At 33.1% G+C, this 12149-nt stretch overlaps 1 protein-coding gene across 2 annotated transcripts in view; it reads left to right on the top strand.

Annotated features, from left to right (window-relative positions):
* Nucleotides 1-484: 484 nt before the first annotated feature.
* The window catches only part of LOC123708272 (nitric oxide synthase-like), a 39016-nt gene continuing 27351 nt past the window's right edge, over nt 485-12149 (top strand). For both annotated transcript variants that reach the window (XM_045658917.1, XM_045658919.1), the window contains exon 1: nt 485-774. In XM_045658917.1, the coding sequence (XP_045514873.1) occupies nt 574-774 (201 nt within the window). In that variant the 5' untranslated portion in view covers nt 485-573. The remainder of the gene's footprint in view (nt 775-12149) is intronic.

The raw sequence follows: 12149 nt of genomic DNA, 5'->3' as shown, positions 1-12149 counted from the left end.
AATGGAATATGCAGAATTGTGAGACCCAACATCATCGAATTAAGTGTACGAAAGTGTCTAAAATACAAAACTAAAAATATGGGTTTTGTACGTGTCCGCGCTTATTCGACTATTAACAAATCTAAATATCATTATGATCTGCTTTATAGATAAGGCAAATTATTATTCTGCGAATAGCCCGTGTTTTTCGTTCTAGCAAAACCAGAACATTCTAACATTCTTCATTCTTTGTTATACGCTATGCCTGGTATCTACAGTAACAATTCACAAAAACAATATTTTCATAACTAGTTGCTAATGCATTTTATAATTCCTTTATATGAGATATCAGAAATCAAAGAGAAAGATAAGATCCGTAGATATGACATTGAAATTTCGTGACGTGACGAGACTTGTTGATATTTTTTTGCTGATTATTTTGTGATGTTTAGAGCGGCCTTAGACCGGTTGTCGCGACTATAGTCAGTCTGCTTCGAGTCTTACAGCCGTTTACATATATAATATGTTGCAACTGATCACACAGTTAGTTCGTTGCAGAATCGAGTGATCATAACATACAAAAATATTTTTAAAATGGAAGATCATGACAATGTTGATAGAGTAAGTGTGAATGGGCATGGGTGTCCGTTTAGTGATGTGAATAGTGTGAATGAGAAGAAAGTGAAACCGAACTTACGCTTGAAGGTTTCACAACCTTTAAGACTGAAAAACCATCTATATTCTGACGAGAACATCGACACATTACATTCGCACATCGAAGATGTCACACATTTTGTAAGTATAAACAATTAAAAACAATTGGTTTTCATTATTAACCATTTTAAATTAAAAACTCACATCATCTGTTGCTAAACTAAAAAAATACTGTTTTAATAAAGGTTTCTCTTACATTTACGGAAGCGAAAATTGCATTCAGTTTAACGGTTAAATAAAATATTTGAGTATTAGAATTTTTCCGAACCGTACCCCAGGGGCGATAGTAATAGTAATGTTCCGTTTTTCTCTTGAAAATGAGCTATAAAAAATTCAATAGACATCTCAGAATGTTGAATGTTTAACATCGTGTAAGTGCTACTTTAGTGTATACAATATTATATTTAATGTAGCAAAGATTTATTAATGTATTTTTAATAACGAATAAAAAAGCGAATTTATAATATAAACTCACTCCAGCGCTTTTAACAATTGTGCAATTGTCAGTGAGAGACTGATTATTTTATATTTTATTTAGTAGCTATTACACAGTTTAGTCACGCGTTACGGAACATGTTTTCTGAAAAATCCTCAGTTCCACTCCGGTAACAATTTATTGATTTAGTTGAACAGCTAGTTGCGTAAAAAAATATTTATGATACAGACACTGAAATATCACTATTACACAATCAGTTCATTGGTGTACATCGGGCACTAACAGATACAACAGTTTAATAATCATTTATGTATGAACTAGTTAGTATTAAGTGCTAAACAGCGAGTGATAAAATAGAACACAAGAACAGATTGTCTTCCCTTTAATAGAGACTGTAAGTAGTGTTATTGGACACTTATGTCAAAAATCCTTATTAGTAAATTAGGTTAGACTTAAATTAGTCTTAAGTTGTAGTCTTAAGTAAAGATTCATGATGTCGAAGAAAACACCCATGTATAAAAAAATATATGAACTTATCTTCATAAGTTATCGTCTTTGACACCTCCCTACCCTACTTCAGATTCGAAGTCAATACTAAGCATTAGTAGGACTCTCATATGTCAAAAACGTATTGGAATTGATAGAAGGAAGTTATACTTGGCGCTATATTTCGATTCTCAATGTCACACAGACAACGTTTTGAAATTTAATTGCCTTAATTAGATTTGATTGCTGTAAATGTCTTCATAATCAAGTCTAAACGCTTTATCGGAAATCGTATCAAACTCTTTGATAATACATCAGTTAGATCACTATGAAAGTCTAAAATTAAATAAATTCCTGATTACACGTTTGTATAAGCAGTTTTATAATATACTTCAAATGCCATTAGAAGGTTTCTTCGAAGTATCTCAAAGAATGGATCGTTAATTAAGATTATAACATGGCCTTTGGATACATTAATAAACTGTAATGCGAGTATAGGTTGTTTTTATATCATAACAATAGATTTTTAACAGCGGATACATGAACTTTTTATGTTTTATAGTCAAATCTAAAATAGTCGTGTGACATTTTTTTAATAGCATGACGTAGAGAACTTCAGTCGAGTCGATCTCGTAACACTGATGCTGTTTGAATTTGAGCACCAGAAATCCATTTTTTTGATTGATGCTTTTAATTAATTAACGAGTAATGGTGCGACCACAAAGTGCTCATAAAAGTACAAGATATACTGTTATTTTTTAATCTTAGTTTATTTTAAAGCATTCATTGATATTCGTAATAGGTAACTTCTATATCGATAAACAATAAAAACAAAATTAATTCTGAGATGGGACATTTTCACGCACTGTGAAAGTCTAACCAGTTTAGTTACATTCTCAAATATATGTTTAATAATTATTGAAACGCCTCATGATCTGGATATACAGAACTTTTACGTATAATTCATAGTGAGCATCTCTTTGAATAAATAGTCCGAATCGAAATGCCCCTATACACGAAGAATTCGTTTGCATTGCAAGCTGGTTGATAAAAAAGAGATAAAGCTCTCCTATATTGAAAACGAAGTCTTTTGAATGAATCATTTTCTGCGCTAACTTTTCTAAACTGCACTAAATTTTAAACTCCAAGGATACTGGGAATGTTCTTCATTCTATGTAAAAAAACATTAATAGATAAATAACAATGTTTGATTAAGTTCATTTTACTGTGAATATTTGTCAGTAATCGCCTTGGACACCTTGGTTTTAAAAACAGATGCTAACAAAATGATCATACTGTAATATATATATGTCATAAACCACAATTTTCAAATTATCCTTTTAAAATAGCCTACAATCAAAAAAAATATTCGTATGTTAGACTAATTATTTAAAGCATTTAAACATTTATCATATTAATAAATAGTGGTGGGTTTTCCTAAAACAAAAAAAAAACTGGGTACTTGTGTTGTTGTACACGCATTAGAAGTTATACTTTGGCGTAACAAGATAAAAGTCTTTTCAAAAAATTTATTCTACATCTGTAGAAAAAACTAAAATTTTGACTATAGCTAACTTCAGGGTGTCGGTTTTTTGGGACGGTGTGCGCGCGCATCGTAAAAATTTACTCTCATCATTTTTCCCTAACGCGCCAAAAGAAGTACAACTTTTAATGGTATATTAATGAAACCTTCATTTTATTTAGAACAAATAACTTCTCATTACAGGTCATCTAATGCATCGTTTTTCAAGCGCGACCCCTAGGTGGATCGAGTTTGTTTTAAAGGAGGGTTGCAGTCTGTTGATAAATAATAAATACCAATCATGTGTTCAAAAGATTCGTTAAAAATAGCGCGCTATGTATATAATAATTTTACAGTGAAGAAACGATGCCTAAATCAACTATAACTACGAAAAAATATATAATAACAATTTAAACAAAAGTATTTTTTTTCGTAAGCTACACAATAATAATGCTTTCCATACCTCAAACCAATTTCAATGTTGCAATGAATTTTTTATGACATCACGCCATCGACCTCATTAAACTAACAAAAGCATAGCACCGTTATAGTTATTATAATGATATTATCACAAATCGAAAATTTATAGCAGCAAGCCGTTTACTGACTAAATCTTTCACGCGATAAGTTCATGTCAATCTACAAAACAATGTACTTAGGAATATGTAAGATATAATAAACACATACGTACCCTTAGTACTCAATTACAATAATAAACTAATGCAAAAAAAAACTATAATTAACCTTAAAATATAATAACTAAAATATTATTAAAAGGAGTCCCTTTAGGCAAGGTTCCAAATTAAGACTAATTCTCTGTTCGATGTAGCTTCCACCTCTTTGGTCTCCTGTGATGTCGACAAACCTTGCTATTTCCTTCAAAAGCTTAAGGACCGTTCGGACCAAGGGTCTCGAATGGGACATAATCATATCCGGAGCCTGTATCTTAAACTGTAAGAAGTACTATATGTAGAGCCCTAGGCTGTGTTTTTCTAAATCCCTGAACTTGGATTCGAAGTAAGAAAACTCAATGAGAAAATCTAAATTGCTATTTTACTAAAAGCATACTTGATAATAATTATTATTGATTTACCATGTAATGGCATTGCAATCTTTTTAGGCCTGGGCCTTAAATTTCTGAATCTGTTTCACGATAATTCGTCAACTAATAGGCTAGTATGTGATCAGCCTCCTGTGACACACGCCGTCGATTCTTTGGATCTAAGGCAAACCGGTTTCCTCACGATGTTTTCCTTCGCCGCTTCGCGAGTGAATATTAAAAAGGCCCACATAGAAATTCCATAGGCGCACAGTCCAGGATCGAGAGTCGCACGCTGAAGCCACTAGGCTAACACTACACAACGTACAAAACTATATAACTAATTTCATAGAAGTATTAAAAGCTGAATTTATCTATAATGATTATAATAATGAAGGACTGATTTAACGATGATATGTTTAGAAATGTTTATAAACATTTGTACATTTAAAGATTTTCCAAACAATAAAGGCATTTAAAAGTGAGTTTATTCAGAGCTATTTGATGTATGTGGCTATTATTAGATCTGAATTACAAACAGTGGATGTTTGGTTATTGCCACATTGACAGAATTGCTTATTTTAGTAACTGTACGTTGGTGGTCAGTGAAAAATATGAACTGGATGCGCAGAATGTTTTGTTTATTATTCAATTAGTTCGCATTCACCTCTTCAACCTGACAAGGTTTTGCACTTCAATAATAATAGCCTTTCAGATACTTTTACATATTTATATCATCTCATTATTTTCTGTGTTCTGCTGTTTCCTTAATTTGGTATATCCGCCTTCTAAATTGTCTTCCTCTGTTGCGATTATTGTACCTTGGGCAACAGTTTAGTACTTTCTTGCTCCACTTTTATATTCCTTTTATCATGTGAAATATCATTTCCTTTTAAATTTATTTATTTTTACTGTAACATCTGATACCTTTGTCGGTCTTCTTAATTATATATTATTTATTTTATTTTCTTTCCTATCATACATAGTTCCAATGATTTTTTTCCACCTATGTAGCATAGAAGATTTGAAGAGATTTATTTGATGTTTTGTAATATAAATTACTCTTACTTACAAGTGTTATTATGTATTGTATTAAGGTAAATAGGAAAAAAAACAGTAATTGAATACGCTATATTTACGATTTCTATTTTCAATTTTGGAGGTATATCTTTATATAAATGTATTCGTATTCCAATAATAATTGATTAAAAAACTACACATGCAAAGTTGTTACATATTTTCCTTGACATTGTCTCCCTGACCAAAACTGCTGTAACCAATACTAATTATGACCCAAAAATATGTTTTCCGTTCAACACAATATAAATGAAAATATAAATCACTTGTAGTATAATTATTTTTAGTTCCATTATTGTACTAGAACCGTCATTAGTTTTATTAATCCCGCTTAGCCCGAGAATTAATTACGTGTTCAGATTCCAAACTTTATTATGTATGTGATTAATTCTTAATAAATATAAAAGGTATCGTAACGATGACAAATCTAATATACAATATAAGTTACTGCAATTTGTAAGAACTCAAATAAAATTCCTTAGACAAATTTAAAGTGTAAATAATGTCAATTATACCCTGTGTGGGTACTATCAACAAAACAGTCAGCAACACCGAAAAAATCTCTCAAAATATTTATTGATCCAGTAATTGATCCAAATAAATGGATCCAGTGAGTTTTGGTTGCTTTTCTACTAGAAGAAAACGCGCAAAGTCCCCTTAATAAAGATACGCGACGAGTATGCATCATCAAGTATACACAGTTAGTTTGATTTACATTTGTATGTAAATTCAGAACATATAAAACAAATAAATAATCTTTACACATCTCATTAATGAGACTATGAAATTTTCTGATGTTCCTTACAATGTAACTTATTTACATAAAGACAGTGTTGTGGGAAATTATATCAAGTCGTTCTCTTGGCGCATAATGAAGACAGTACCGTTAACAATTAAAAATACCCAATGCTGACTGTACCTGCACGAGTAAATGCTAGTTACAATGAATTGACGAGTTCCGTCTACACAATGTGATAATTTTCACACTTAAAAACACAGTTTTTTGTTTTATAACCAGTCATCTTAATATCATGCTAAACAGTTACTAACATGGAAGATTGGTTGGTAATGATGATTGTGAAATAATTTTCATATTGTCACGATTCAATCGTGAAGAAAATTGAGGACACGTTGAAACTAAATTAGGAGCAGTGAGTATAGTCTTAAATATTGAATTGAGTTTATATATGTTTTCTTTTGCTAATTTCCACAGTCAAAATCTGTTATAGCGACGTCGAAGGCACTACTCATATTTAGTCGTAAATATGAGTAATATACGTAATGTACGAATACGATAGTCGTTACAGCTGATGACCTCGTTATTAAGCACGTAATATAATAGAATTCAGCCGGTACCTTTGATTATGGTCAGTACAACCGATGTGTTGTTCGAAACGTTGTCGTCGTAAACGGTTTTGACTATATATTGTAATCGGAGGTATTAAGTAACTCACTTAACACTTGTACCTCCCTCGGACAACCAAAATAGCTGGGACAGCCTCAGAACAGGCGGATAATAATAAACGGCTAAAATATTAAAATCTTTCCCCCTACTTCGATTTTGTTCCCTTTGGAGTAGAGACTTTTGGGCCTTGGGGTTCAAGTGCAAAGGCGCTAATTAAAGATTTAACTTGACGATTGATAGGTGACGACCGGATACCCTAGTGCTGCTGGCTTTCCTCTTTTAATGAATAAGTATTCCGAGAAAATATTGCCAGCGTTACACCGGTACACACAGGTACACTGCCACAGGGATCAAACTTATTAAACTTGTTTTAATTTTCTATTTATTAATTTAAAAATTTGAAATACTGTATATTTGTAAGTAACGTCAGGCTTCAAGGTGCGACCCTCATCCCCGAGGTCATAGGTTCGATCCCCGGTTCGAACCCCCCCATCAATAGTCAACTTTCTTTTTATGTGCGCATTTAACATACGCTCGAATGCTGCAGGAAAACATCGTAAGTAAACCGGCCCTAGACCCAAACAGATAACGGCGTGTGTCAGGCACAGGGGCTGATCACCTACTTGCCTATGATTGACAAATGATCACAAAACGGATCACATCCATTCGTAGTCAGAACAGATAATACTGTCTCTTCAGCTGTATTGTTGCAAAAACAGGCAGCATTCTGCTTAACTAACTAAATCTATGAAGATACGATGAGAATTCCACGTGAACAACTTCTGTGTTATCAGTCCCATTGGTTTTATTTCTTTAACTATTGAAAAGCCCGAATCCTTTAATTGTGTTGCACTAGTGGATATTTTTTATTGGCCTCAGCCAAGCTGCACTTACTAATATATATTTGCTACATCGATACTCCTTCTTTCTTAAGGCAAAACTTTACTTTTTAATTTGGTTAACCGGTAATATTTATTGTGCTTACAACCATGTGTCTAAAGGGTGACGCAACCGAATTTTCCAAAGGCTTCGTGGGAATTAGCCCACTCTTGTGTTAATTTTACAACAAAGACTGCCTGTCAACAATTATTATAATGAAGTCGGTTCCCAACCCTGTAGGAACTATTTTGTATGACGTGATTTAATCAATTCAACAGACATTATATGAGTTTGTCTGGAAAAAACTACTTAAAACAGAAAGCATTTACAACCATAGTCGACTTTTAGTTTTTGCCTTGTTTTGTAGTATTGTGATGTTAATAAAGTGTTATAATAAATATTACGCCCACGCTAAGTCTTCGGAAATTTCCCTGTGAATTAAAGGATTCACTAGTATATGACTCAAATATTTTGCCTAAACTCATTATTGCAATAGAAATATACCAAATAAATTTGTAGCCATACAATGATTTCTAGTCCCGCATCTAAGATTTAATTTGAGTTATAAAATTATTTATAAGAGATCCGTGCAACAAAAGATTCACAGATAATATCAGAATTAGAGCTTATGTAGGGTTGTGCCGTTTATAACAATCGTATAGAACTCATACAAAAAAAATATCAGACATCTCCAGTAAATATCTTCCTATCTGATTAATTAACAACATGCAAGCAAGGTTGGAGATAGCAGGTTTCATATTTAATGAATTAAGCTACAGTTAAGTTGATTGCCCTGAGTTACTAACTAAAGTGTGTCTCCGTGTGTATAATAAGACGTGAATTATGCACTTATTGTATACACCTAGTCGACATCAATTACAAAGGGAACGTCTAGATGGTTAGATCGGCGAATAAATTTAACAATTTAACTGTTAATATTGACCTGTTCGCCTCAACTGTGGTGTCGGCAAGGAGAGCTCTAACATTTGAGTTCCTCAGTGGAATGTATAGTGTATCATATTTATAAGTTATATTTTGTTTTATTTGGGAAAATGCAATGCTTACCGCGGTGCGGGAGGGTTATGTGGGACTCGCGATTGTGCATACCCACTAAAACCCCAAGGCGCTACCAGCAATCGCCTTAGGCGGGATGCGGTAACAGCAGAGCCTTATCCGCTTCCCGACATGCGATGCGGTTGCATCCGCCTCTCTACGCCCATTTTTGGTTTGTGAAGATACTTGACACAGGCAGTATCCTTCACACACTAGGCTATACGCTTTTACATATAGCTAGGGGAGATGGGGTTTAATACTTGCAGGGATCGCCATCCATTTTTTTAAAACGCATAGTCTCTAAGCCTATAAGTTATACTACCCTAAGTGTTCCTCGGCTAATTTTTAGTAAGTTTGATATATATATATATAGTTGGATTAAAATTATTTTATTGTTACCAATCCAGTTAATTACTAAGTACTTAATTTTTGATTTGTTTAATGGCGTACAAATAACTTTATATTTAGTAAGTAACTTAATTTTTTGCCGTAAATCTTGCTCAATAAATAAAAGAATACAATATACACGAAATATACCCCACAACATACATCCCCTACATTTTTAATAACAATCCAATTCTTTGTAGAAAATAGAGTTTGTTGTAACTTAGTGGTATTGTTTAATGGTTGCTATGTCTGTAGATTTCCTTTGAGTCTATAAACAGATAACCATGCCATAAATCACGAGAGAACTAGATGAATAGATCGGATCAATTTGTAACTTCGATGACATTTACATACATTTCACAGATCAGCGATTTGCTTACTATGACCTAGAAGTCCAATTATAACGCATTCGACTCGGTCATTATAAATATTAAGATAAATATACCTATCTTTCATATGAATATGCTTATATTGTTGATGATAAAAATATTATAATCCAGTGGCGATAAAATATGTGTTATTTTTTGGTAATATTAAGACTTCTGTGCCTGTCACATTAGTAATTTTTGGGTGTCAGACATCCCACATAATTGTGTGCATAAAACATAAGTGCAGATGGTACAAACGCATAACTTAACATTTAAGAATATTATTCCACTGGCCTAGAACTGGTTGACTAAGTTTATCGAATTTTTTTAATAAAAAAAAAACTTTCGAAAAACGATACATTCAATTACAAATTCATTCAAATACTGATACATTTTTTTTTAAATGTCTGTTTCGAATTAAATTCTTATGTAACTTAAAGTTTTTTTTGATAGAAAAAACTCTGCAATTGTAAATTAAAATAATAGGGGTCAAGAGGAATCATCTGATTTTCGTAGACGGTTTCCGCCGACCATGGACATTTGCAATTGCCGAGTGATAGTCGCTATATATGTAAAAATAATTGTTGAACGTAAGCATCAAAACGAGGGTGCACGTGGGATTAACGTACATAATTTATTTACGCAATCATAGAGATAACAAAATGTAATAACAACAGTAATAGCTATCATAAAGTTTTATTTTTCAGTTTCTATGAATTGGAATGTACTGAAACTTCTGACATAATGCAGTTGTCAAAATTATTAGAAATTATTAATTCAGCTGATTTCATCGATAGGCGATAATTGACTACGTTTTTTGTCATTTAAATAAAAAAGAGTTTATAAACATACATTTTGACTTTTGAAAAGGATTAAAGTGTCGTATACTAGTGGGATACTCAGTAAGATGTAAACCAATTCAGAGCATTTTTAGGTCTGGGTGTCAGATTTCTGTATCTGTTTCACGATCTTTTGTCAATCTAATAGGTTAGTAGGTGTTCAGTCTCCTGTGCCTGACACACGTCGTCGACTTTTTGGGTCTAGGGCAAGCCTCACGGTTTTTTTCTTCACCGTTCGTGCTAATGTTAAATGCGCACATAAAACGGAAAGTCTAATTGTCCGCAAATGGCAATGTAACCTACGACTTAAAGGATGAGAGTCAGCGAAGCCACTAGGCCAACACTGCTCTCAAGAGATATTGAAACTTTGTAGAAGCAACAAAATTTTATGTCTATGTTTCAGTTTATTCAAGTAGTTAAGTTGAAGGATTTTAAAAATAACTATAAGAAGAGAGAGTAGAAGTATACTTAATGTTAAAAAAACTAATCGTAACTATAAGCAAATAACGTCGAATTTTCTGTAATCTAGAGAAGTCTTTAAAAAAATCGTATAATATATTCTGTGTTACCATGGGCAATGTACGTAATTAATACATAATAATGAGATAGCAATCAATTCGACACCCGCCAACAGAGTCGCATGACCAATCTGCAATTACGTCGGTCACCCGGATGCGGGAAATACCTTAACGTTTTAGGTATAGTGTGAGTTTTATCGAGTTATTCGTTTGGTAGTTCTCGCTTTTGTCTTAGTTCCTTTAAGATTGAAGGAATACCTAATTTGAGTATGTAAATGATTATTTTTAAATATAATAATATAGTTGCGTATAAGTGCATATTTTGTATAAATACTAAAAAACAATTAAATATAGTTTGCTATACGTCTGCTGTCAGTATCAACACAATTTATAAAAGACACAGGATAAAGCACTCGCGGCTTTTTAAGAAATGGTATGCTCATATCTTGAAGGATCCTTAGTCAAATTGGTTTGGAAATACGTCAGTGGCTGGTACCATATAGCGGTGGTGTGCAGCGTCTTTCATATGTTACAACTTAAAATTTATAAGTTTATACCACTTTGTCTTAAAGTTCGTATTCTGTAGTAATTGATCGAGTTTACAAGCGAACTCACTCGGTCCAATAATTGGTGGATTAAGGCAAACACTCAGTGCGAGTTCGCAAGTGGACTCGAAAGTAATTTACCGAATTACCGAACATTACTAATAGCGAACTTTTACTAAAATTCATGGGCGAAATACGTATCGTATTAATGCACGGCGATATTTAAACGTCAAATCCCACGATAGACGCGCAAGACCGGTTCTGCCTCCGGCGATTATCCGTATAATAAACTTTATGACGTCTACTTTGCGGAATGAATTTATATTAGACGCGATTTGAAATTCTTATCAATCAATATATGTCTTTGGTGACGTTAATTCTAATTTGCTCTTTCGAATTGTATCACCAAGTAATTAGAAAGCTTGGAAGGCGGACGTGATTTCACCGTTTTCCGATAAGAACACTTGTTTTATTAACTGAATGAAAACGTTTTGGTCACGAGTGCGATGCCAGTCTTTGAAAGAAGCTACAGGCACATCGTGACGATAATTATGGGACGACACAGCAAACAATGCCTGTGCTACTAACTGTTGCTTCGACTTCGTTTGTAATACAGTTTATTGCGAGTCTCATAACGTATCAAGTAAAGCCCAAAAAAGATAATGTACAGTACATTGTCTTTTTTGGGCTATTACTAGTTTGTAGGTGGCGCCTGGTAGATAGTAGCGGTGACCTCAGAGCTGTAGAATTCCTTGCTCGACGAATAAGTATCGTAATACAGTGAGGAGTGCTGCCAGTAATAAGGTAAGGTAAGCTACACTAACTACCACAGGGACCAGACTTTTTATTTTTTTTGTTTATTAGTTATCATTATTACTATGTGTGTTAATAATGTATTGTAT

Source organism: Pieris brassicae, chromosome 4, assembly GCF_905147105.1.
Source record: "Pieris brassicae chromosome 4, ilPieBrab1.1, whole genome shotgun sequence".
In the NCBI taxonomy this organism is placed as follows: domain Eukaryota; kingdom Metazoa; phylum Arthropoda; class Insecta; order Lepidoptera; family Pieridae; genus Pieris; species Pieris brassicae.
Note: the sequence above shows the minus strand (reverse complement) of the source record. Positions and strands in the feature narration are given on the sequence as shown.